This window comes from Schistocerca serialis, chromosome 3, assembly GCF_023864345.2.
Source record: "Schistocerca serialis cubense isolate TAMUIC-IGC-003099 chromosome 3, iqSchSeri2.2, whole genome shotgun sequence".
Lineage (NCBI taxonomy): Eukaryota > Metazoa > Arthropoda > Insecta > Orthoptera > Acrididae > Schistocerca > Schistocerca serialis.
The window spans coordinates 295349839-295377829 of NC_064640.1; the positions used below are offsets into that span (position 1 = coordinate 295349839).

Sequence of the window (27991 nt, forward strand, 5' to 3'; positions counted from 1 at the left end):
AGTGACATTTATAAATCTGATTAAATAGTTCGTGATGGAAGCATTTAGTTGCTGACAATTTATCCCATTTCTGTTCTGACTACGTAAGTCTTCCATATACTTCATTGTTGTATATCATCCTATATTTCAAGTAGACAGACATTATAATAAATAAGGCACTAGTAAGTAGTACTCATGGTGTGAAGTGAACATCTCATCTCAGTATTTGTCTCATCTTTGGATGTGTGGTATTTTATGAAGCATGATTAACTTTTGTTATCGTACTTTATATTCATATAATTTGACTGTAAGTACAGCATATATCCAAGGAAAATATTCGCAGCAACTGCATAAATTTAGAAATATATAGCTACATTTTCAGTTAGGGTAAAAAATTGTGATGATTTGATAGATTTGTGACCTATTGTGTGTTAATTGGCTGTGTACTGTTTTTTCTAGGAAAGGCATGCTGTGCTAACTATTCGTGATGGTAGCAAACTCGACAGTGGCCCATATCGCATTGTTGCAGAAAATGACTTGGGAATGGATTCAGCAATAATCAAAATTCAGATTAGTGGTAAGCAAAAACTTGCATTTGTCTTAAAAAGTAACACACCATTGTTTAACAGTTTTCTTACTCTTACAGTAATGTAGAACAGGAGATAGAAAATATCTGTTCCAAATTATATCTATCTAGTATCACATTTATTAGCAAACATTAGAAATTGAAATTGTGCTTCTTAAGTATATGTGGCTTGAAGAATATTCAAAGTTGCTTCTACAGTCTGTGCAAAAATAGAAACTACTTACATGTTTGGGGTAAAACTTTTTTTTATTTTTCGACATAGTCTTCTTTTAGACTTATACACTTCATCCACTGCTGTTCTAATTTGTTGATCCCTTCTGAATAATAGGAATTGTACAAGTCTGCAAAATAGCTATTAGTTGCTGCAATCACCTCCTCGTTTGAATAAAATCTTTGTCCTGCCAGCCATTTCTTCAAATTGGGGAACAAATAGTAGTCTGAGGGAGACAAGTCTGGAGAATAGGGGGGATGTGAAACGAATTGGAATCCTATTTCCATTAATTTTGGGACCACAACTGCTGAGGTTTCTGTTGGTGCATTGTCGTGATGGAAAAGGACTTTTTTGCGGTCCAGTCGCATGCGTTTTTTTTTTTTTTTTTTTTTTTTTTTTGCAGTTCAGTTTTCAAACAGTACAATAACGATGAACAATATGCACCTGTAATAGTTTTACTGCAGGATATTGCCTTTAGGAAGAAGGATATATGAAACAACTAAAAGGGTTTTTCTTCATATCCCTGTCACTTGTTCCATGGTACCATCATTAAAATTACCAGACTGTTTTATTTATATGTCAAGTATTGTATTTATGAAGATTGCAATAAATTTATTTTATTTTATTTATTTATTTTTCAAAATGTGTCCACATAAATTTTTTAGTCTGCTTTTTAAACTCATGATTTGTTCAAGAATTTGGAATGTCACATGATTTTGGTTATTTAGTTTCAAACTGTCATATTAATTTGGATTTGTGAAAACTTTGGTAACATTGCCCACTACTTGGAACATTTTTGTTTGAACCCAGAATACATACTTGCAAATGAGCTGTAATTGGACTTCACTGTGTCTGCAGGTCTTTATTAAGTATCATATAATTAATTGATCATATTATGTACAATATTTCAGATCGACCAGATCCACCTAGGTTCGTCAATGCAGAGAACATTGGACATGACTCCCTTGCTCTCTCATGGCAACCTCCATCATGGGATGGTGGCAGCGGTATTACGAACTACTTGGTAGAGAAGCGTGAACATCCCATGTCCAGCTGGATACGTGTTGGAAACACCAGGTTCACTACGATGGCAGTTACGGGTCTTAGCCCTGGTCATGAGTATGAGTTCAGAGTGTATGCTGAAAATATTTATGGAAGAAGTGATCCAAGCTCAACATCAACCCTCATAAAAATGAAAGACACTGGAAAGAAGATTGTTAGGAAGAAAAAATATGAAGGTACAATAGCTTAATGTGAATTAGTTCTCTGTGTTCTTCTGCTCCTGCTACTATTATTAACGTGACTCTTGGCAAGTATTTATCACGTCATCACTATCAAAATCTCAAAATTCTTTACAAAAACCATTCTATTGTGTCATATTTGCTAGTATTTAAGTAAAACTCTGATGGAGTTCTTCCATATTAAACTAAAATTATATTTAAGTTTTCACTTCCATACTCTTAATTTATCTTGCAGTTGATGCCACTGGTAAGAAGATCAGAGGACAAGCTGATGGAAAAGTGTCCGACTATGATCAGTATGGTATGTTTTGCTGAATGGCAGTTATGGATACTTCTTTTTGTAATATTTTATGAAATTTCTGTAGTATGTTTGTAGATTACATCTTTCATAAATTCCCAAATATTTTTAAGAACTATGAGGTAACACAAATTCTACTAGAATAGCAGATATTTGTTTAAAATTTAAAGTATTGTAATGTAGCTTCTCACATAATGATCATCTCATGTATACTTAATCATGATGTAAATGACATCAAAACTCATCCATAGAATATATAAGAAAAAAGGCTACATTATTAGTAATTTGACGTTTCATACATGTAATGAAATGTTACCTCTGTTACAGTCTTCGATATCTACTCTAAATATGTGCCACAACCAGTGGAAATCAAAACGACTAGTGTCTATGATTATTATGACATTTTGGAAGAAATTGGCACAGGAGCATTTGGTGTTGTGCATCGCTGCCGTGAAAGGAAGACTGGCAACATATTTGCAGCAAAATTCATTCCAGTGTCCCATGCTATGGAGAAGGAACTGATTAAAAAGGAAATTGATATTATGAATCAGCTGCATCATCCTAAACTCATCAATTTACATGATGCATTTGAAGATGATGATGAAATGGTGTTAATATTTGAGTTGTAAGTGTCAGTGGTCATATATTTCTAATAAATCAAATAAAATTCTAGAGATTTCCTCAGTAACCAAACATATTAATATCAACTATTAGGTTTTTTAATTAAAACTTTCCCCAGATATGTATAAACATGGAACTGCAGAATAAGTTTTGAAGGAGCTGTTGTACAAATTCAAATGACCATTGGATCCTTATGCTTATGGTTTTGTTTATATTGTCAAAACAGTTCCTGCTGTCAGTCATCTACTAATGACAAATGATAAAACGTTTATTTTGTAATTGAATAATCTTTTCCTGCAAACAGTTTGTCTGGTGGAGAGCTGTTTGAACGAATCACTGCTGAGGGTTACTCAATGTCTGAAGCTGAGGTCATCAACTACATGCGGCAGATATGTGAAGGTGTCAAACACATGCATGAGAAGAATATAATTCATCTAGGTAAGCTGATACAACAACAATAATGATAACGATTATAAACAAATGCTCTACTTTATGTTTCTCTCATGTAATGGACAGAGCAATGAAATCAACAATAATATGTAATATATAAAACAATTACTGATAGTTCAGCATTTGGATATTTTTCTTATACCAGTTTCATTGTGAATTTTACAGAATGATTGATGTTGTGAAAGCTGTCATTTTACTGTTATTGTGATTCATGATTATACATTTTGAGTCTCACTGTTTCCAGATATAAAGCCAGAAAATATTATGTGCCAGACAAGGAACAGCACAAATGTTAAACTCATAGACTTTGGATTGGCAACAAAGCTGGATCCTAATGAAGTAGTCAAAATATCAACAGGAACAGCAGAATTTGCAGCACCAGAAATTGTAGAAAGAGAACCAGTAGGATTTTACACTGACATGTGGGCAGTTGGTGTACTCGCATATGTTCTGTAAGTAATGTTAAAACTGATCAATCTTATACTTGCAAAATATCAATCTACATTCTGACTGTTTCTTTCCAGCCTTAGACCAATAATGATCTGGGTCATTTATTGTTACAGCCTAAGTGGACTGTCACCTTTTGCTGGAGATAATGACATTGAAACACTGAAAAATGTTAAAGCTTGTGACTGGGATTTCGATGAAGAGGCATTTGCAAATGTATCTGATGAAGGCAAAGATTTCATTCGAAGGCTTTTAGTGAAAAATAAAGAGTAAGTCTGTGCTAATAATCTTGCTATTCTTCTTCAGTCAAATAATTTAATACATTCATGAAATAAATTGTAGATTGGATTTCTCACTAAGTAAAACTATTGTTTGGTTTGCAATTCTTATCTATTGTTTTATTTCAAATACAGGAAAAGGATGACTGCTCACGAATGTCTTCTTCATGCCTGGCTTACTGGTGATCACAGCAAACGCACTAATGTCATCAGTTCCTCAAGGTACACGAATATACGTGACAAAATTAGAGCAAAATACACAGATTGGGATGCATTCATCCTACCTATTGGTAGGCTTGCAGAGTATAGTTCTCTACGCAAACTGTTGGTGGACAAGTATCGCATTCATGACACTTCATTTGGTAAGTATTTTGTATCTTGGATGAACAAGAGCAGATCAATATATTAAAAATAGAACGTAGACTGTGCATGTTAATGTAATCAAGTAGGTTTTAAAATATTTACAGGAATTTTAAACAAATTCACATCACTCAGTAGTGATATAGAGAATGGAGCTAGCTTGTGGAACATCACTTACATAGGAATGTGTTAACTCACAGTCTTATTGTGTTTTGCAGACCGCAGACAAGCTGCCCCAAGGTTCGTAATCAAACCACAAAGTGCTTTTGCCTATGAGGGACAAAGTGCTAAGTTCTATTGCAGAGTAATTGCAATAGCCACACCAACATTGACATGGTACCATAACAATGCTGAACTGAAACAAAGTGTAAAATTCATGAAGCGTTATGGAGGTGATGATTACACATTCATTATCAACAGAGTTAAACTGGAAGACAGAGGAGAGTACATAATTAGGGCAGAGAACCACTACGGCTATCGTGAAGAAGTCGTGTTCCTCAATGTCCAACGTAAGCATGAATTTCAGTGTACTGCATTTTCATTAGTAAATACTGAAAATAGTACATTAATAGTTAAAAATGATTAATGAACTATGTATAGTGTGCTATATTTATTACTAGTTTAACTTGGGTTTATAGAATGCTTAGAGAAAACTGCTGGTACTATTACCATTACTCATATGTTTAGCTATGTGAATTATGACATACTGATAAGTTTTTTTGAGAATGTTTGTAAAGCATCTCCTACCAAAATACTGGCTGATTATTTTTGATACATATAATAACTTTCCAGCCATTCCAAAAGAGATTCCACAGTACAGACCTGAAGTCCAGCCTGTAAGACGCCGTGAGCCATTGTCCTATGCTCTGTGGCAAGATGAAAGAGAGAGTGCACCAAGTTTTACATTCCATTTGCGACCCAGGGTCATGCAGATACGACAGACTTGCAAACTGCTGTGCTGTCTCAGCGGAAAACCAGTACCAACGGTATGACTTTTGATAATATCCACACCTGAGGACTTAACCTGATGAGTGTAGGAATAAAATTGCTTTTCTGATGTGTTAATTAATTTAGCTGTCTGAGATAATATATTCCAGACAGGTTCTGAAAAAGAAATGAATTTGGTGTGTGTGTGTGTGTGTGTGTGTGTGTGTGTGTGTGTGTGTGTGTGTGTGTGTGTGTGTGCGAGAGAGGGGGAATGAGAGAGAGAGAGAGATAGAAAGAGAGAGAGAGAGAGAGAGAGAGAGAGAGAGAGGGAGAGGGGGGGGGCGGAGGAGGGGGATTTTTATTTTCTAGTAGTACATTACATGAAAAAGCTCAGGTAGTCATGCACTGTGCTACAGAAATCTCTGTTTGCATGATGACTATCTTCATTCATCACAAAGTAAATATATCAAAATTTCTGTTTTCTTCACTGTAAACTTGTGTATAGGAAGAGAATTAGTAAAATTTGTATCAAAATTATTATTTTATAGAAAAAAACATCATTTTAAATTTTGCAGAATGAAATATATCAAATTTAGTAGCATCCATTTTAATAAAAGAAAGAAGCTATTCACATTTTTAGTTCAGTCCTAAACTTCCATTAACTATGAGGTCATGGAGAGAAAAGATTTCAATTGTGCACATTAAGTAACTGCCATTAATACCACATGTAATAATATTTTCTATATTAATTGTGAACTCATTTGTTGTGCACAATTTGAGAGTAGCCGTAGTCTGCTGATAAAAATTTAATGCTTGGAAACTGAAAACAATGTACAGTGTGTCAATTTACCAAAAACCAAATGGATGCAGTGGTCTGTATGAAGAACTTCTACTCATATGATTTGTGATATTTTGCTGTATTAAGCACATACCCAATGATAACTACATGATACTGTTACCATCTGCAATCATACAATGAACCACATTACAATATTAAAAGTGTACCAAGGACATTTACACCATCAACTATCACTTGAATTAGTAAATAATAGTATTATCAATATAACCCCACATATCAGAATAGTTTTGGAAGATACTGTAGTGCAGCCAACTGACCAGGCCTGTACATTACGTGAAATATAAGGGAACAGCTAGCAGGTCCAGCAACATTCATACAGTTTTAACAGCTAGTAATGACAACAGTGCCATGAGTATCTAGTAAGCCTTACTATGGTTACTGTGAATGACATTGTCCAGAGTCACTTGCCCTCAACCTATGCATATGGAGTCAATCAAATTATATTTGACATTTGGTGCATACTTGTTTGTGCCATACAATAAACCTTCTTTGTGGTGTATGCATGCTTATTCTTGCAATGGTCCATGTATTGCCAATAATCAGTGTATATTAATATTATATACTCAAAAAAAGGAGGAACTGCATTTTAAACAGATCCAATACACCAATGACATAATGCCTCTGCAGAATACATGACTTCACCTTGTTACTTTACTTTACTCACTCCTCTCGTAACTAATATTGTCTCATATCTTTTAAACATGGATTTGAAATTTAAAAAAGTGAGAAATATTATCATATTTAGTTGCCCTCAGTTCAACTTTAAAAGTAAGCAGAAATAAGTTTTTGAGATGGCATACAGTGAAGGAAAATTTGAGTGTACATTCAAACGTATGTATTGCACATATGTCCACATACTATGGCCACCTGATGTCCTCACATTAGGTGACTACACACTTATACACCAACTCTTTATATAGTATTTCAGTCTTCTTCCTCTGCTAGAGGCATTTCAGTGGTTCACTTTGCATCCTTAAATATCTGTAACATGCCATGCAGGAAACAACAATAATAATATTCTTGTATAAAACACATAGTTAATATAGTACACATAACATTTTTGTCCATGCTTTTATTTATACACAAAAAATACCTCTCTTGAATGGTTAACTTCTGAATATGCTAATGACCTCACCTGTCATTCAACAACATCTTTGCCTCTGTACTTCCGCCTCAACTGACATCTCTGCCCAAACTCTTTGCCTTTACAAATGTCTGCTTGTGTCTGTATATGTGTGAATGGATATGTGTGTGTGTGTGCGCTAGTGTATGCCTGTCCTTTCTTCCCCCTAAGGTAAGTCTTTCCGCTCCCGGGATTGGAATGACTCCTTACCCTCTCCCTTAAAACCCACATCCTTTCGTCTTTCCCTCTCCTTCCCTCTTTCCTGATGAAGGAACCGTTGGTTGCGAAAGCTTGAATTTTGTGTGTGTGTTTGTGTTTATTTGTGTGTCTATCAATGTACCAATGCTTTCGTTTGGTAAGTTACATCATCTTTGTTTTTAGATATACATGTATATCTACGTGTACTCTTTTGGATATGTATACATTATAAATTTTCCTTTCTTAAACATGTATAAATTGCGCAAAAACAAGAAAAATGCACCACCCTCATTACTTTCATAGTTTTTGTTTTCTTTATCATAACTTCCTCTTTTAAAATTAAAATAGTCTAGACCATAATAGAACATTTATTAAAAATAGCAACCAGTTTCAGTCAAATAGTGACCATCTTCAGACCGTATGCACTTAAATGTAAGTATAATATAGATTTAGAAGGAAATCTAATAATAACAGTTAATGTAAAAGACATAAAATATGGACAAAATTAAAATAAGTTATACCCATGATGGCAGGTGGTGGTGGTGAATGGAACAGGTGCCTTGGATGCACAAATGTCAACTGCTGGTTATGGTAGAGGGACTAAGGGTTAAGTACTCGATGCTCAGGCCACCACGTATCACATTACTTCAATAACAGCCAATCAGGCTAAAACCCACAGCTGATAAATTCTATAGCAAATACCTAGACTCTGGTGTTTGCAGAATATCATGTGCTAGCTGTGATCAACAGTATATTGGCCAAATAATTCAAAGCTTTAATATCCATTTAAAGAACATAAATCACGCATTTCCTTAGTAAGTTGGCATTTGGTTGACATTTAACGCATCTCAACCACTCTGAAAAATCTATTATGAATATCTTAAAAATTCTTCACATTACACCAAAGGAACTTTTACAGAATACCTTGGAATACATAGAGATTTATGCACATTTTTTAACGTAAACCTTTGTTCATATTGAACAGCAGTTAGACTGCAGAGAAATAATTTTTATAGCTCATTGATGGCTTACTATAGAAAGCTTTTGCTCTCTTGTTCTTAAATTTCAACGGCCAGTTACTTTCTCCCTTATGATTATGATTTTAATTTTATTATATTTTTAGTCCACTTCACACATGCTTTTCAACTATTTTATCCTATTTATAATTTTAGTTTCGTGAGAGATAGTGGCTTTGTTCATATTTTTAGTATTTGACCCATTATTTTGGACCTTGTAATGTATTGGGTTTCCTTGGCGCTTTTATGCCATTGGCTAATTTTTATATAATACACTACTTTACACCTAAAATTACATATGCTTCTATTGCCAATCGTCATGGCACTGCTGATCTCCATGTAATATACTGCTTTATACTTAATATTACATATTCTTATGTTGCCAGTCATCATGATGGCTACATCAAAGTGTTCTTCAGTGGTTTTCATGCACATGAATTGCTTTTCTTGCCTGCATGCTGTTACACTGTGGTGGCCAGTTGCTATTGCGTCTTTGGCATGCTAGATGATGCATATCAATACCTTCATGCAGTATCCATGGAAACCAATGGTGTCACATAGCTCTGTCTTTGCTATGATAATATTCTATGAGTTTTCTTCAAATACCCATAGCGAGCAATTTGTTTACTGACAGCCAGTTTCAATTGGCTATTCTCCTGTATATTCTCGTGTCTCTAGTTAAATGTAAATTGACAAACTGTTTTATATAGCAGATATTTATGTGATGTTACATAACTTTTTTATTATTCTTTGTACAATTGTTTTATATGTACATTATTTGTGATTAAGCTTTTTATGTACTATATGCCTGACTGCCTGTTGAAATGCAATAAGCAGTGTGTGGACCATCCAATATTTAACCCATACCCTCTCTACCCTAAACAGCAGTTGACACTCGTGCATCCATGATAACTTCTCTGTTCATAACCACTGTATGTCATCGTGAGTAGAACTTATTTTAATTTTGGTCATATTTTACATACCTTGTATTAACTATTATCATTGGATTTCCCTTGAAATCTTTATTCTACTTACATTTCATCATATATGGTCTGAAGATGGTCACTATTTGATTGAAATCAGTTGCCATTTTTAATAAATGTTCTATTACAATCAAGACTTTTAATTGTAATTTTAAAGTATTCCATTGAGAAAGCTGTTTATCTCCATAAAAATGCTTTCAAAAATTAATAAATCTCTCTATCTCAAAATTCTCTCAGCTGCAAGAACTCGCTACTTAAGTTCACCTGTGTAATCATGATTAAAGTAAATTTGCATTCTCAGATCAGTTCAAATAGTAAATTTGCTTCTGAGACCAGTTCAGTAGAGGGTACCATATCGCCAGTCATGAGTAGGTTAATGCAATTTCTGTATACTGTTAAAGTGTGTCAACATATCTCACAGAATAATTTCAAGCTGAAACCATGTGTGCATTGTCACTTTATGGTAAGAAGCATTAACTACTGAATTGGCTTACACCACAGAGACATCATTTGAGTATTCAGCTGCTACTGTGAGACTCAAATCATTGAAGATCTGCCTCATAGTTCTCAGACTTTATCAACAGTGCCCACTGCTGACTGCCTCCTACAAATTATAGCTTGTAGGAACCTGAAAGGGAATATAACAGAGCAACTGCGAGCCACTATGTCGACACAGGCAGTACACTACCATCTCCACTTGAATTTGGCCTATAGGCAGCCATTGCAAACAACAGTAAAAACTGCCCAGCACCATGGCACATGAAGAAGATGGGCAAGAGAACACATGGAATGGAACCTGTATCAAAGGCATTCTCTTCTGTTCACCAAGTGCAGGGTTCATCTGACATTTCATGATGATCATGGAAGAGTGTAGAGGTGGACAGGTACCAATGCTTGTCTTGGACATGTAGTCCCATAGTCCCATGAACACAGCAGGGAGGTGGCTCAATCATATTTTGAGCTATTATGACATATGGATTTTTGGGTACCTCTCATTGAAGTTGAGGGTAAATTGAGAGCTTTGCAGTATATAGGACCGGGTCCTCCACTCTATTGCCCAGCCCTATGTTCAGATATTTAGTGATGATAATGCAAGAGCAAACCATGCCCATCTCATGAACACCTTCCACCAGAGGCAGGAATCAACTGTATGGAATGGCTTGCGAAATCTATTGACATTGAACGTGACTGAGCATGCTTGGACAAGTTGCAGCTTATAATGTGTCATCACAAGAACCCTTCTCACACACATGATAATCTCAAGAGGGCTACTTTTGACTTTTGAGGAGTGTGACAGGCTTGAGCAGCAAAGTTATTAACCACCTTTTGAACAGCATACAAAGGAGGATCCAAGCATGTTGAAATGCACAGGGTGAAACAACACAGTATTGAATATTATCCAACAACTGATTTTGATTTTATGTATTTGCAAAGATGTGCACTTTTGAACAATCTACCTTTATTTTGGTTTCTTTTTTTTCATTTTTATTTCACAGTAAAGTTATTACTTTAGTTTCATTGACTAATATTTCTTCATTCACTGCTCCCACTGAATATAAGCCCACAAACATTTACAGATATGGAGGTGGTGCAAATCTTATTTTGAGCAGTTTATGTTTTATTGCAATAGATACAAAGATGAATTTTATTTTGATTAAAATTCTTGGCAGACTAGTTGTTAAATAACCAAACTTGTATTCTCTTTAGGTAAAATGGTACAAAGACAAGAGAGAACTGTCCAAATATGACTACACTATGACACATGCAGATGGTGTAGTAACAATGGAAATTGTGGACTGTAAACCAGAAGATTCTGGGAAATATAGATGTGTTGCCACAAATATTCATGGGACTGATGAAACAAGTTGTGTTGTTATTGTAGAAGGTATGCAAAAAGAGAATTTATTTTAATTGATTTTTTATGTTTAGTACCATACAACAACTGACAAGGAGTATTGATAGATAGATTAAGATATGACAATTTCTAATTGTTCATAAAAATACTGATGTGCCAGAAAAATGCATGTAATAGTGATTGTCCTTGTTTTAACTTATTTGACTGAATTAGGCTATAAGAAACATTCATTAAATATTGTTGAATTTTTACTTAATATTATGTTCACAGCAAATTTTGAGTACAAATTACCAGTAGTTCTAAGTCATTGCATTTTTCTTTATTCGTAACTCTTTTCAATACTTAAAATTTTTCTATGTTCATGGGACCTTGCAAATTGAATCTATTTGCCTCTCATCATATTTTTTTTGCTGGTAGATGTTCTTAATTTTAAGAACATATAGGATTCAACACGTAAGTCTTAACATTTGCTATGTTTTGTTCCTTACTTAATTTGCTTTTCCTCATGTCATCCATAGGAAAATGCAGTAAGCCTATTTTAATTCAGTTTTTGAACATGTACTGTATTTTATTGTTTGTCCGATGAAATTTAAATGTTAAATATGTTTTGTTTACCTGTCTTATTTTCCTGTTTTTCTTTTTTGCCCTCTGCACAACTTCTAATATTTTAGTAACAGAGTTCCTAACACATCAAAATATGTGTAAATGATATTTACTTTCACAAGCACTCTCAGTTATCATTGCATTTTATGAGCATTGGAGCTCTTGTGCCAACTCTCCTGCACCAGGAATTTCTGGTACCAATTTGTAAACAGAGGTGACATACTATATTGTGTTAGAAATATTTTATAATACCAGAAAAGAGTGGTCTCCAATTATTCAACAACACATTTCAGATATGATGCCTTAAGTATTATTATGAGAAAGACAGGTTATGTTCATCTGATCTCATGGATAGTAGAACACTGAGGCTTTGCTAAGCCTGATTGGAAACTGTGTTGCATTGCTAGTACTTATATGGCACTGTGTCTTATGGTTACCTAAGTGGGCAGACTGCATGAGTTCCTTTATAGTCAGTTAGTTGATTCACACATTTTTGTCATAGATCCAATAAAAAATACCATTAAACATGATGCCCTTGCTAACAAATTTTTGTTCTATTTTGTCACTGTACCAAATTTTTTTATCATTTTTCATCCTTATTATAAGCAGTTCAGACAGTTTTGCTTTGTCTATAAAGAAATCATTTGTATGATTCAAATCTACATTTCTTGTCTGTTAACTATTTCATCCATTTCTAGATCATTTATTAATACTTAAAAGTAACAGTTTACATATTTTGAAGTATTGTTTATGTATGTATATTAGTCAGTGCTGAAAAACTGATAGGTGCTTCAGTTTGTAGAATATTACTGAAGTGTAGTAGCGTAGAAATATAATTAATCAGTTTGAAAACTGTATTTATTCTTCCTGTCCTAGGCTATGGATCTACTGCAGAGCAAACCGAGTTAGCTAACAAACTGATGTATTCTGGAGGTAACCTTTCACTTACTAATAATTGTAGTATTAACAATATATGGAGATCTTCTCTAAACTATCCATCTTTAATTGTAAAGTGTACAGTAGTAGCTATATGTATTTTGATGTCGTTTAAAAGTTGCAAACGATATTTGTGGTCAGTTACTACTAATTTCTCTGTCTGAAGCTTACAGCAATATAATTAAAGAGAATTTTTGGACCAAACACATCTGGTGTAAAAACTTTCTTTAATTAAACTGCCGTGATCTTAAGATGGAGAAATCAGTGAAACTGATTTTAACAGCTGCTGCATAAGATGGCCATGCAAACAAACATAATATTTATCATATATCTTTATTAAGTAAGTGTACATTTAATAACAGTGCTTGAAAAAGGAGACTTTAAATTTGCATAAAGAGAATCATTTTATAATATCTGAATACATGTTTCAGTCCCATTTTGAAATTATAGATACTAGAGAGATGTATCCATTCAAACACATTAATGAATTGGCTTTCTACCATGAAGAGACTAAGAATAAATATTGAAGTGTAATAATTCTTATTAATTTATTAGTGACTCTGTATGTAACTCATATATGGCAAGAAATTATCTAAGCCTAAAAAGCAACAATATTTTTGTGGATAAAAGTTATTGTTGCCCTGGACATGTTTCATATAAATTAGCAAGAAAAAGAATTAGTCAAAACAGATGTATCATCCATCTAATAAAGAATGCTACAACCTTGTGTAGTTAATTGAAAATAAATGATGTATATAGGCATTATTGGATAAACACTTGTGAATTCTAGTAACAATTCACATTTGAAGCTAAAATTATGTTGAATATTGTGCAAATAAGAAGCTAATGTTACTATGTAGAATAAAGGAGGGTTAATGTGATTTTTTCCCCAACTGAATTAATGGAATAGCATGTTTTAGAATGGAACTGATTTTTGTAGTTCCTTTAACATAAAGTAGGCCTATTTAGTGGGATAATAATTTAAAAAGTTCATTGCTAGCAAAAATTATCTCATAATTAGATACTTTGATTTGATATGCAGCAAAGGTTTCTCTTATGAATTAAAAAAGAAAATAATTCAAAGAAAAAATCTCTTACAGAAAAAGCTAGAACATAAATGTCTTGAAAAATTTAATATCAAATACTTTTATACCAACTTCGATCATTTACAATGCATTTCTCTCGTAAACAAACCATATCTTCTGCCACACTGTTATTTTCATGCATATAACTGCTTAATTCTTTTCTTCCAAAATGTTATTGTAATATCCTTCTGTAAACTCTGTTTTCCTGTAGGTATGTAATGTAGTTTAGCTAGTTAAATTTAATGAACAGTGGTTAGGGATACATATTCTTTTACTCTGTCCTGTTGTAACGAGTGATAAATGCCTGCTTTCTTTCTTCCCCTTCTGATTCTTATTACTGTCTGTTTTAATATTTCCTTCTTAGTCTGGAAAACACATTCCCATTAAAGCATTCCAGTCATTGTTATGAACATGACACTCCAGAATGAATTTTCACTCTGCAGTCAAGGGTGCACTTATATGAAATTTCATGCCAGATTAAAACTGTATGCTGGAGCACGGCTTGAAGCCAGAATCCTCCCCTTCTGCAGAAAAATACTCTACTGAGAGATAAAGGTAGAGCATTTGCCTGTGAAATGCAAAAGTTCTAGGTTTATGTCCGAGTTTGCTACACAGTTTTAATCTCCTTCAGAGTGAAAATTCATCCTGGGAACAGTCTCCTAGATTGTGACTAAGCCACGTCCCTGCAATACCCTTTTTTCCAGAAATTCTAATCCCACAAGGTACACAGCAGAACTTCTGTGAAGTTCAGAAGGCAGGAGAGAGGTGCTGGTGGAAGTTAAACTGTGAAGGCAGGTCATGAATGCTTGGATAGCTCAGTCAGTAGAGCATTTGCCCAAGAAAGGCCTGACACATAGTTTTAATCTGCCAGGAAGTTTTATATTGACACTCATTCAGACTGTTGAACATTCATTACTCCTTTGACAGATCGGCGATATATTGAACAACCGAGCCGACCTACAGCAAGCCCGTCTGTATCTGTCCGGAGATCCAGCTACAGAGCCTCAGACACTTACAGCAGTTCTGATTACCGTAGTAGTTCCAGCTCATCAGTGAAACAGAGTTCAACTAGTCATTCAAATTACAAGGTATGTGCAAAGCTAACATTACAAGAAAAAATAAAATGATTTCATAACAAACTTATTAAGATTTTTTTTATTTCTACTGAATTCAACACCAAAATATTATATTAAAGCCAATGTTGTGCATTCCACAAATTGTTTTAAGCAAATGGTACAAGCTGTTGAATATTTGTTCATTATGCAATATCTGTAACTGGAGAAACAGCAAATTTGCCTCCATCATTGTTTATATTATTTTCTTTTGATTTTCTGTCCTATTCGCAGAGATTATTGTTAAATTCTTCTCTCTCTACATTTTATTGTGAAACCCTGCTGTCTAATTTCTTTTCTTGTTGGTAGATAACATAGTAAAGAAAATTACAGGAATTTAGCTTTAATGAGGTTATGTAAGCTTGGTTAAAATATTGCTATTCCTTTGGCAACACTGCTATACCTAGTAAATTACTCATATATTTTTTAATCCAGCTGCTGGTATAGAAACTCATTTTGTTTATTTTTCCACTTAATGCGTATTTCACAGGGCTATACAGTGATGAGATTGCCATATCTAATGGAGTGTTTCAGACTTCCAAAGATGAGACATAAATGATAGAATACCTCCAAGTACCCATATCTATCCTGGAAATTTTTCTTTCAGTCTCTTAACCTTAAACATTTCACAGCAAGAGATGTGTTAAATAATGTTAAAGTACAGCATTTACTACCTTAATGACCAAAATGGAAAGTTAAAACCGTATGCAGTGCAGTTGTTGAGTAAACTACAGATACAAACACAGATACAATGAATTTCAGAAAGTGATACTTTACACGTGTGAAACATGAGGTCCCAAGATGCCTTTGAAAATTTTATTGTAATTTTCAGTTATAAACAAATACTGTTAAACAAAATAAAGTTTTAGTCTAATAGTAGGCACAGTACTTATAAAATATCCCATTTTTACCAAGTAAAGAGTAATATAAATACTATTTCCCAAAACTTCTCAATTAATTGTGAATAATTTTGTTCCTGCAGACAGATCATAAACTATTCTTTGAATCATTTTATGTTACATACAACAGCAGAAAATTACATTTAGTCAGAAATATAAATAACTATAAAGAATTTCAGTGGAGTGCCAGTAGTACAGTAAATGTTATCATTTATTCGATGGATAAAAATGCTGAGGCACGCAGTTAATATAATGTTTGCCTGATGCTTACAGTAAACGCAAACCTAACACATAATGAGCAGTACATAACATAAACTGATCTAAAAAAGTAACTCTCTGTTACATTAAACAGAGCACCCCCTTACCTGTTTGCTGAAGTAACCAGATGAATTTCAGGTGGCTGATGAAAATGTCATCACCAAAATTTAGCCAGTATGGGAAGGGAGGCTCACAGCATTCAGTCTCTGATCGCCAGACCCAGTGTCGATGTCATGTCACCAAATCATTTCAAAATATATCATATAGTACGGAATTTGGCATTGGTGGTGGTGGTATGTCGTTGGATGGAGTTGTTAAGCTTGGCATACCTCTTGATACTATTATAGAAGACTGGGATGTGTCCCAGGTCACACATTGTTTGATTCCCTACTCACCCATAACAATGACACTATACTGCTCAAGCTTTCTTACTATTATCCATGTGATGAAGATACACATTCTTTATGTGGCAGATTTTAGGAGAACAGTGGCAAATTATCTCTACTAGAAACTTTTCCAAAACAGTAATTCAGATTCCTATATTGTTCATAGCACTCATTGATGGGTATAGGATTGATTCTGAATGACAAGTACATAGATATTAGATGTAGTCTGTAGAAAAAGTAAAAGCTTCAGATAATATCCATTAGCTGCATACATTAGTGATATATACACTGTGTATAATATAATATTTCTGTCAATTGAAAGATTGTCTGGATAATATTATTTCACTATAGGTCTGTCACTTTCATGTATTTTTGATTCAGTTGAGTTTTCTCAATAGTTTTACCTTAAATAAAAACCAACTTGTAGTTTCTTCAGACATGATGCTCCATATCTACTCTAGTTTTTGAGTTTCCTGCCTATGAATTTTATACATTATCATGCCTGTCAGTTAAATTTTTTGCCTCATACTTTGTTTTTAGTCTGCAGCAACAATAGCTATGAGTGCAAGTTCATCAGAGAACAAGACAACGCAGTCTTCTGACAAGCGTGTCATGAAGAAGTACGGCAGTAAGCTCGATGCGACAGGCAGCCCATCGAGGTCCAGAAGTGCCACCAAGGAGCTAATATGTAAGTCACTCATACTTCACTTAAAATTATTTGCAGTAACTCTTTTGTACAGAGCATTTTATTTAACACAAGAGGCAATAAGTTTAGCAAAAAATTTACACACAAATTTAGCTTACATATTGTACTTGTATAACAATTCCATAAAATGTCAGTTGGAGCTATTTTCTTGACGTGATTGCATGTATAGAGCAACAATTTGTATTGAAAAAACCAAAAGCAGATAAAATATGGATAAAATCATCACTTTATTCAGGAAATTTACTACCGTTATCTAAAAATTTGTTATCAGGCATTGGTTAACCTGCACTTTGATAGATTTCAAACTGACATATCGTAATTACATACAGTGTCTCAAAACATTATCTGCTTTGTACATTTTTCCAGTTATTATTTTTACATAATATTTGGAACAAGATAGTCGAAACCAGATTTATAGTATCTTTGTAGGGGGAATTCAAAGCAAGCAATTAAGTGTTAAGACAACTGTCAATATGTGCTCATAATATGATGCTCAAATAGATAGGATAAACAAAATATTTTTGTGAAACATCTCAATGGGTCACTTAAGGTAAGATATTTTAAAGATAATTTACAAAACATTTACTGGTACAAAATGTAGAAGAAAGAAGATGCAAGTGCCGCATTTAAATCATTCATGTAATTTTAATTTTGTCCATATTTTGCAGCTTGAGATATGCCTGTATTCAATACACTGGAAGTATGAATTAAAAAACACCTTCAGTCACAACTTTTTGTGTTTTATTAAGTACACAATGCATTTCAGACCCTGTTGGTTCATCATCAGGTGTAATTTGTCTTCACACATGCTTTATTTTTTTCTCTTGAATGAGGTGAAATGCATATTTCTGTCATGAAAAGGTTTCATGTTAGGTTATGAATTTTGTAATTCAAACACAGAAAATATGTGTGAAATAGTGGAAAAGTTGAATGGTGTAAACTTACCATATAATCCAAGAGAAGTGTTTTTAAAATTTTAGCACCATCATACATTCTTTTCTCCTGTGAAAAACCATGCATCATTAGTGGGATTTGAGTATCTCATAAATGAAAATATGCTGTCAGAAACAACTAGAGAATGTAACACAATTGCATACTACAAAAAATACTAAAATTTATCAAGAAAACATTTTATAAAGTCTTTAAATTTATCTTTTATGTAGTAAATTAATAATTTAATATGACTGAAGGAAAAGAAAAACAGCACTATAACACTCTACATGACAAGGTATCAAGATAACAGAAAAACAAGACATGTTTTTCTGAAATACACTCCTGGAAATTGAAATAAGAACACCGTGAATTCATTGTCCCAGGAAGGGGAAACTTTATTGACACATACCTGGGGTCAGATACATCACATGATCACACTGACAGAACCACAGGCACATAGACACAGGCAACAGAGCATGCACAATGTCGGCACTAGTACAGTGTATATCCACCTTTCGCAGCAATGCCGGCTGCTATTCTCCCATGGAGACGATCGTAGAGATGCTGGATGTAGTCCTGTGGAACGGCTTGCCATGCCATTTCCACCTGGCGCCTCAGTTGGACCAGCGTTCGTGCTGGACGTGCAGACCGCGTGAGACGACGCTTCATCCAGTCCCAAACATGCTCAATGGGGGACAGATCCGGAGATCTTGCTGGCCAGGGTAGTTGACTTACACCTTCTAGAGCACGTTGGGTGGCACGGGATACATGTGGACGTGCATTGTCCTGCTGGAACAGCAAGTTCCCTTGCCGGTCTAGGAATGGTAGAACGATGGGTTCGATGACGGTTTGGATGTACCGTGCACTATTCAGTGTCCCCTCGACGATCACCAGTGGTGTACGGCCAGTGTAGGAGATCGCTCCCCACACCATGATGCCGGGTGTTGGCCCTGTGTGCCTCGGTCGTATGCAGTCCTGATTGTGGCGCTCACCTGCACGGCGCCAAACACGCATACGACCATCATTGGCACCAAGGCAGAAGCGACTCTCATCGCTGAAGACGACACGTCTCCATTCGTCCCTCCATTCACGCCTGTTGCGACACCACAGGAGGCGGGCTGCACGATGTTGGGGCGTGAGCGGAAGACGGCCTAACGGTGTGCGGGACCGTAGCCCAGCTTCATGGAGACGGTTGCGAATGGTCCTCGCCGATACCCCAGGAGCAACAGTGTCCCTAATTTGCTGGGAAGTGGCGGTGCGGTCCCCTACGGCACTGCGGAGGATCCTACGGTCTTGGCGTGCATCCGTGCGTCGCTGCGGTCCGGTCCCAGGTCGACGGGCACGTGCACCTTCCGCCGACCACTGGCGACAACATCGATGTACTGTGGAGACCTCACGCCCCACGTGTTGAGCAATTCGGCGGTACGTCCACCCGGCCTCCCGCATGCCCACTATATGCCCTCGCTCAAAGTCCGTCAACTGCACATACGGTTCACGTCCACGCTGTCGCAGCATGCTACCAGTGTTAAAGACTGCGATGGAGCTCCGTATGCCACGGCAAACTGGCTGACACTGACGGCGGCGGTGCACAAATGCTGCGCAGCTAGCGCCATTCGACGGCCAACACCGCGGTTACTGGTGTGTCCGCTGTGCCGTGCGTGTGATCATTGCTTGTACAGCCCTCTCGCAGTGTCCGGAGCAAGTATGGTGGGTCTGACACACCGGTGTCAATGTGTTCTTTTTTCCATTTCCAGGAGTGTATGTAATACATCTTCAATATTGAACATTTTTCCAGGAAGATTCAAGTACATCATTGTTGCAACCCTCTTAAAAGGAAGATAATAGATAAGATAATAATTATTTACCAATATTTTTTCATTCCTATCATAATTTTCTAAAAACTTTTGAGAAGATAATGTAATCAATAATAGTGCTTACCTCCATAATAAGAATTTTATATTTATTAAATCACAGTTTTAATGCCAGAATGACTGATCAACGGAGAATATTGTTCTGCATTCTCTTACCAGAGTTTTCAAGAATTAAATAATGAAATAGTGTCAGCTGGTATTTTCTGCATCCTATCCAAGATCTATAACTGTTGTGTATATTTGCATCTCCCCACTCCTCCATGATCCATGGACTTTGCCACTGGTGGGGAGGCTTGCATGCCTCAGCTGTACTGTAAGTTCAATCACAATGGAGGGGTATCTGTTGAGATTTCCAACCAAAGATGTGGTTCCTGTAAAGGGGCAGCAACCTTTTCAGTAGTTGCAGGGGCAACAGTCTGGATGATTGACTGATCTGGCCTTGTAACATCAACCAAAATGGACTTGCAGTGCTGGTACTGTGAATGGCTGAAAGCAAGGGGAAACTGCAGCCATAATTTTTCCCAAGGGCATGTAGCTCTACTATATGGTTAAATGATAATGGCATCCTCTTGGGTAAAATATTCTGAAGAGAAAATTGTCCCCCATTCGGATCTCCAGTCAGGGACTACTAGGAAGATGGTATTATCAGGAGAAACAAAACCTGCATTCTATGGATTGGAGTGTGGAATGTCAGATCCTTGAATCCGACAGGTAGGTTAGAAAATTTAAAAAGGGAAATGGGTAGGTTAAAGTTAGATATAGTGGGAATTAGTGAAGTTTGGTAGCAGGAGGAACAGGACTTCTGATCAGGTAAATACAGTGTTATAGGAGTAGATTTAATAATGGATAAAAGAATAGGAATGTGGAGAAGCTACTATGAACAGCAAAGTGAACACATTATTGTTGCAAAGATAGACATTGAATCTCACACCCACCACAGTAATACAAGTTCATATGCCAACTTTTGAGAAGATAATGTAATCAATAATAGTGCTTACCTCCATAATAAGAATTTTATATTTATTAAATCACAGTTTTAATGCCAGAATGACTGATCAACGGAGAATATTGTTCTGCATTCTCTTACCAGAGTTTTCAAGAATTAAATAATGAAATAGTGTCAGCTGGTATTTTCTGCATCCTATCCAAGATCTATAACTGTTGTGTATATTTGCATCTCCCCCCTCCTCCATGATCCATGGACTTTGCCACTGGTGGGGAGGCTTGCATGCCTCAGCTGTACTGTAAGTTCAATCACAATGGAGGGGTATCTGTTGAGATTTCCAACCAAAGATGTGGTTCCTGTAGAGGGGCAGCAACCTTTTCAGTAGTTGCAGGGGCAACAGTCTGGATGATTGACTGATCTGGCCTTGTAACATCAACCAAAATGGACTTGCAGTGCTGGTACTGTGAATGGCTGAAAGCAAGGGGAAACTGCAGCCATAATTTTTCCCAAGGGCATGTAGCTCTACTATATGGTTAAATGATAATGGCATCCTCTTGGGTAAAATATTCTGAAGAGAAAATTGTCCCCCATTCGGATCTCCAGTCAGGGACTACTAGGAAGATGGTATTATCAGGAGAAACAAAACCTGCATTCTATGGATTGGAGTGTGGAATGTCAGATCCTTGAATCCGACAGGTAGGTTAGAAAATTTAAAAAGGGAAATGGGTAGGTTAAAGTTAGATATAGTGGGAATTAGTGAAGTTTGGTAGCAGGAGGAACAGGACTTCTGATCAGGTAAATACAGTGTTATAGGAGTAGATTTAATAATGGATAAAAGAATAGGAATGTGGAGAAGCTACTATGAACAGCAAAGTGAACACATTATTGTTGCAAAGATAGACATTGAATCTCACACCCACCACAGTAATACAAGTTCATATGCCAACTAGCTCCACAGATGAGGAGAAGATTGAGCAAATGTGTGATGAGATAAAAGAAATTATTCAGATAGTTAAGCAAGCCAAAAATTTACTAGTCATGGGGAACTGGAATTTGATAGCAGGAAAAGGAAGAGAAGGAAAAGTAGTAGGTGAATATGGACTGGGGAAAAGGAATGAAACAGGAAGCTGCCTGGTATAATTTTGCACAGAGCATAATTCAATCATAGCTAACTCATGGTTTAAGAACCATGAGAGAAGGTTGTATACATAGAAGAGACCTGGAGACACCAAACCGTTTCAGATTGATTATATGATGGTTAGACAGAAGCTTAGGAACCAGATTTTAAATTGTAAGACAAATCCAGGGACAGATGTGGACTCTGACTGCAATTTGTTGGTTATAAACTGAAGATTAAAACTGAAGAAACTGCAGAAAGGCTGGAACTTAGGGAGATAGGACCTGGATAAACTGAAAGAACCAGAGGTTGTAGAGGGTTTCAGATGGAGCATTAGGGAACAATTGACAACAACAGGGGAAAAGAATACAGTAGAAGAAGAATGGGTAGCTTTGAGAGATGAAAAAGTGAAGGCAGCAGAGGATCAAGTAAGTAACAAGACAAGGGCTAGTAGAAATCCTTGGGTAAGACAAGAGATGTTGAATTTAATTGATGAAAGGAGAAAATATAAAAATGCAATAAATAAAGCAGGTGAAAGTGAATACAAACGTCTAAAAAATGAGATTGACAGGATGTGCAAAATGAGCTAAGCAGAAATGGCTAGAGGACAAATGTAAGGATGTAGAAGAAAAGCATATACCACCAGGAGTAAGACAGATACTGCCTACAGGAAATCAAAGAGACCTTTGGAGAATAGAGAACCACCTGTATGAAAATCAAGAGCTCAGGTGGAAAACCAATCCTAAGCAAAGAAGGGAAAGCAGAAAGGTGGAAGGAGTATATAGAGGGTCTGTAGAACGATAGTGTACTTGAGGTCAATATTTTGGAAATGGAAGAGGACGTAGAGGAAGATTAGGAGGGAGATATGGTACTGCGTGAACAATTTTACAAAGGACTGAAAGACTTAAGTCAAAACAAGGCCCCAGGAGTACACAAAATTTTGTTAGAGATACTTATAGCCTTGGGAGAGCCAGCCATGACAGAACTCTTCCATCTGGTGAGCAAGATGTATGAGACAGGTGAAATACCCTCAGACTTCAAGAAGAATATAATAATCCCAATTTCAAAGAAAGCAGGTGCTGACTGGTGTGAAAATTACCAAACAATCAGTTTAATAAGTCATGGATGCAAAATACTAATACGAAGGCTTTACAGAAAAATGGAAAAACTGGTAGAAGCCTACCTCTGGGAAGATCAGTTTGGATTCCGGAGAAGTGTAGGAACATGTGAGGTAATACTGACTGTAAGACTTCTCATAGAAGATAGCATTTGTAGACTTTGAGAAAGCTTTTGACAATGTTGACTGGAACATCTCTTTCAAATTCTAAAGGTGGCAGGGGTAAAATACAGGGAGCAAAATGCTATTTACGATTTGTACTGAAACCAGATGGCAGTTATAAGAGTCGAGGGGCACAAAAGAGAAGCAGTGGTTGAGAGGTGAGTGAGACATGGTTGTAGCCTGTCCCCAATTTTATTCAGTCTGTATATTTACCAATCAGTAAAGGAAACAAAAGAAAAATTTGGTGTAGGAATTAAGGTGCACGGAGAAGAAATAAAAACTTTGAGGTTTCCCAGTGACATTGTAATTTTGTCAGAGACAGCAAAGGACTTAGAAGAACAGTAGAATGGAATGGACAGTATCTTTAAAGGAGGATATAAGATGACCACCAACAAAAGCAAACCAAGGATAATGGAATGTAGTTGAATGAAATCAGGTGATGCTGAGGGAATGTAAATAAGTTTTGCTGTTTGGGAAGCAAGATAACTGTTGATGATCAAAGTAGGGAGGACACAAATGTAAACTGGCAATGGCAAGAAAAGTGTTTCTGAAAAAGAGAAATTTGCTAACATCGAGTATAGATTTAAGTGTCAGGAAGTCCTTTCTAAAAGTATTTGTATGGAGTGTAGCCATGTATGGAAGTGAAACATGGACGATAAACAGTTTAGACAAGAAGAGAATAGAAACTTTTGAAATGTTGTACTACAGAAGAATGCTGAAGATTAGATGGGTAGATCCCGTAACTAATGAGCACGTAGTGAATAGAAAAGGGGGGGAAGGGGGGGGGGGGTGAGAAATTTGTGGTACAACCTGACTAAAAGAAGGGACCGATTGGTAAGACACATTCTGAGGCACCAAGGCATCATCATTTTAATACGGGACAGGTGGTGGGTAAAAATCACAGATGAGTCCAAGAGATGAATACAGTAAGCAGATTCAGAGGGATTTAGGTTACAGTAGTTACTCGGAGAAGAGGCTAGCACAGGATAGATAGAGTAGCATGAAGAGCTGCATCAAACCAGTCTTTGGACTGAAGACCACAACAACAACATATATGCATACTGAAGTGATGAATGAAAATTTCTGTCAAGGGCAGGATTTGAACCTGGGCCTCCTGCTCAGTAGACAGGTGCGCTAACCACTGTGCAACCCGGGGACAGTGGCTTTGCACAACTGCGCTGTGTACTCTAGCCCACCTCCCACCACAATCCAAATTCCCATTCACGCCTCAGCTCATTTGATATTCCCCCTAAACTCAAACAGCATTGCAGAGGATCCCATGTTTGAATCCCGGCCTTTGTACAAATTTTCGTTCATTGCTTCAGTCTGCATATATGCATCATAGATGCTGAGACTTGAAACGTTCTCTGAAACCATACAGTTTCATTTGATATTTAACTCTTTATAACACAATTTTTTGGTAGAAAATCTGCAATTTATAGAAGTATATAATATGACTATTATACATTAAACAGGTCAGGGAATACACTAAATTTATAACTACTTCTCAAAATTATGTTCAACTTGGAACAGAGTAATTCATTACAATGTTTGTTTTCCCTTATCGAAGATTATTTAATGATATCATATTCAAAAATACATAGCAAAATTTGTATTCAACAAATCAAATCAACTCTCATTAAATATATTATCATATTTCTAAGGAGCTCTCTGGTGCAATGACAGATATTAGTCTGGAATCCACTAGAGGAAAGTATTTTGCTTTCCTCATATGTATGTCATCTTATAGATAATTAAAGTAAAATTTTCACTAGGTGGGTCACTTTTCAATGACAAACACATACAGTTCACAAAAAATCTTAGATTTATTCTTCCTGCTGTACTTTAACAACACTGAGCTCTACAAAACAAAGAACAAATGGCACATTTATTGATATACTGTGTTTATGTTGTCATAATGTTGACATTTTGTGCACGTTTATGTGTTTGGTTTTCCTTTTTATGTATCTTATTTTATTCATTTCCATTGTTCTGATTTCATAAAGCATCTCTACTCATTTTTATTTCAGTGCCACCTGATGATTCCTTAATGTGTGCTCCTGCATTTACTAAGAAATTGGAAGATCTCACCATAAATGATGGTGATCATTTGCAGTTGAGCTGCACTGTCACAGGAGATCCAGACCCCCAGATCACCTGGAGTAAGAATGGAGAGGTAAGATGCATGATCATTATGCAGACTATAAAACTACAAAAGTGGTCACTTATAGCATCTAAATTTCTCTGATATCAAAATATAGCCATAAACCTGAGTTTCTGCATCATAACATATCTAAATTAGGATGGATCTTGTACTGTGACATACTAATAAAGTTCAGTGCAAATACAGAAGAGATATGAAACTCTGTTGCATAAGGCAGACATATTGTGAGGTGAACTCTTTGGTTAGTGAGTTGGACAAAGTGTGGACAAATCAAGGGAATAACAGTTGTTTGTAATATTTTGTCAAGTGATTGTATGCAGTGTGGGTTCAGACTTCTTTTATTATCTGCATCACTGTGGAACTATGAATTCTATTCTGTAATTGCACAGAACATTCACATTGCTTCTCATCTTTAATACCAGAAGAAATTCACAGTTCAATTTACTGCTTCTGTTCATCAAAGTGAAGTATACATTACAATGTATCTGGTGATATTAAGTGTCAGCTGACAGATACTGAATCCCAGTAAAGTGAATGAACTATTATTACATACTTGTGCCTCTGTTACATGAGTTAATTTACTGTACTGGCAAGTTGTAAGGTAGATATGACCACACATTTTCCTCTCAAAGAAAGTAAAGAACATTTGAGCGCAGAGGTAGTGCAGATGTTTGCAGCCAGCTGGTTATTCATTGTCTATGTTTCATAAAATGTACCAGCTAGCCTATTGAAGTTTGTAGCATGATTGAGAAAATACAAAAGCTTCACTTGCGCTGTAGTACTTGGCTGTTAACTCCATGTTGCACATAGTGCTCAGAGCCATTTGAACCATTTTGAGCCCATGTTGCATGCATGGAAAATAAGTTTCTTGTTGTATCATGGTCAGTGATTATTATTCTGATGAGCATATACTCATAAAGTTTGTGAATACTGTACTGTGGAGTTATAGATAAAACTAAGCCTGGCTTGGTTCTAGTTATTCAATACAGGAAACAGATATTCACATCCAGTGTCCTATCGAGACATTACTAACATAATGTCCGCTTTCACCTGTGGTTATTATAAAGTTATATGACATTCAGAAAAACACTTTTCCTTCTTCATTTCATTTTTTTTTTTTTTTTTGTTCATTGAAATAAAAGATCACTTATAGCATAGAAAATATTTCTAACAAATTTTAACATCTTGCAATCAAACATTTCATTATAAATGATTAGTTTATGTTTGATATAGTTGTGAAAATCAATTGAACATCAATATTATAAGATACAGATACTATGTAAATGACAACATTAACCATTTCTTTACTTTTTATTTGCAGACTTTGACTTCTTCTGACATTATTGACCTGAAGTACAAAGGAGGCATTGCTAGCCTCACAATAAATGAAGTTTTCCCAGAAGATGAAGGAGAATACTGCTGTGAGGCTACAAATTCCATAGGGACTGCAAAGACAAAGTGTAAACTCAAAGTTAAACGTAAGTAACATGAACAGAAGTGTCAGATGCCTGTGAAATGCAGTTCTTCTCTACTCCTGAATGAATAGTGAGGGAGCAAGTGGATGAGTGGCTGTGAAGAGAAAGCAGTGGGGATCTTTCACAAGTATTAAGAACATCACAAATCAGGTCAATTTCAGTTTAAGTGATCATCCAATAAGTGTTAACAGTTTCCCAAGAAGAGCCAAGAAAGAGGAATAACAAAGAAAGTGTCATTAATGAACCTATGTGAGCCAAAACATTATGAGTGTTGCCCATCATGAGATTGAATGCTGCTTTTTGTCATTGTGATCACATGGCACAGTACGAAAAGTATTTAAGTGGAGCAGAGAAGCATGAGAAATCATCCTAGCAACTATAAGAACCACAAATGTGGGAAACCCACTGACACAGGACAGATTGTTATGGCCTGGCAACTGGAAATGACCATCTCGGAAATTGCAAAGCTGGTCAGTTATTCACATGCTACTGTCATGAGTATCTACGAAAAGCAGTTGAAGGGTGTGGAAACTGTGAATAGATGACAAGGCGTTCAGCGCCCATGCTTTGTCACAGAATGTGGAGGTCAGAGACTTGCCTTCTCTGTAAAGTAGGGTAATCATTGTACTGTGGCAGGGCAGGTGACAGAGTACAGTGCTGGTGGACGTATGTTTCAGAGCACACTGTTCAGTGCTCATTGTCGAACATGGAGATCTGCAACAGAAAACCTCTAGTATTTCCCACATTGACTCAGTGAGGTCATCAAATATGATTTCAGTGGGACAGGAT

At 36.0% G+C, this 27991-nt stretch overlaps 1 protein-coding gene across 34 annotated transcripts in view; it reads left to right on the top strand.

The window, feature by feature from the left end:
• Positions 1 to 27991, top strand: part of LOC126470085 (twitchin) — a 515873-nt gene that overhangs the window by 464103 nt on the left and 23779 nt on the right. For 33 of the 34 annotated variants that reach the window (XM_050097601.1, XM_050097618.1, XM_050097602.1 and 30 more), the window contains 16 exons: positions 439 to 556; positions 1688 to 2014; positions 2253 to 2318; positions 2643 to 2940; positions 3241 to 3374; positions 3631 to 3838; positions 3950 to 4102; positions 4247 to 4473; positions 4690 to 4980; positions 5264 to 5457; positions 11285 to 11462; positions 12912 to 12968; positions 14984 to 15144; positions 17252 to 17399; positions 25594 to 25739; positions 27049 to 27205. In XM_050097601.1, the coding sequence (XP_049953558.1) occupies positions 439 to 556; positions 1688 to 2014; positions 2253 to 2318; positions 2643 to 2940; positions 3241 to 3374; positions 3631 to 3838; positions 3950 to 4102; positions 4247 to 4473; positions 4690 to 4980; positions 5264 to 5457; positions 11285 to 11462; positions 12912 to 12968; positions 14984 to 15144; positions 17252 to 17399; positions 25594 to 25739; positions 27049 to 27205 (2863 nt within the window). The remainder of the gene's footprint in view (positions 1 to 438; positions 557 to 1687; positions 2015 to 2252; positions 2319 to 2642; positions 2941 to 3240; positions 3375 to 3630; positions 3839 to 3949; positions 4103 to 4246; positions 4474 to 4689; positions 4981 to 5263; positions 5458 to 11284; positions 11463 to 12911; positions 12969 to 14983; positions 15145 to 17251; positions 17400 to 25593; positions 25740 to 27048; positions 27206 to 27991) is intronic. The other variant, XM_050097605.1, reaches the window with a different exon arrangement.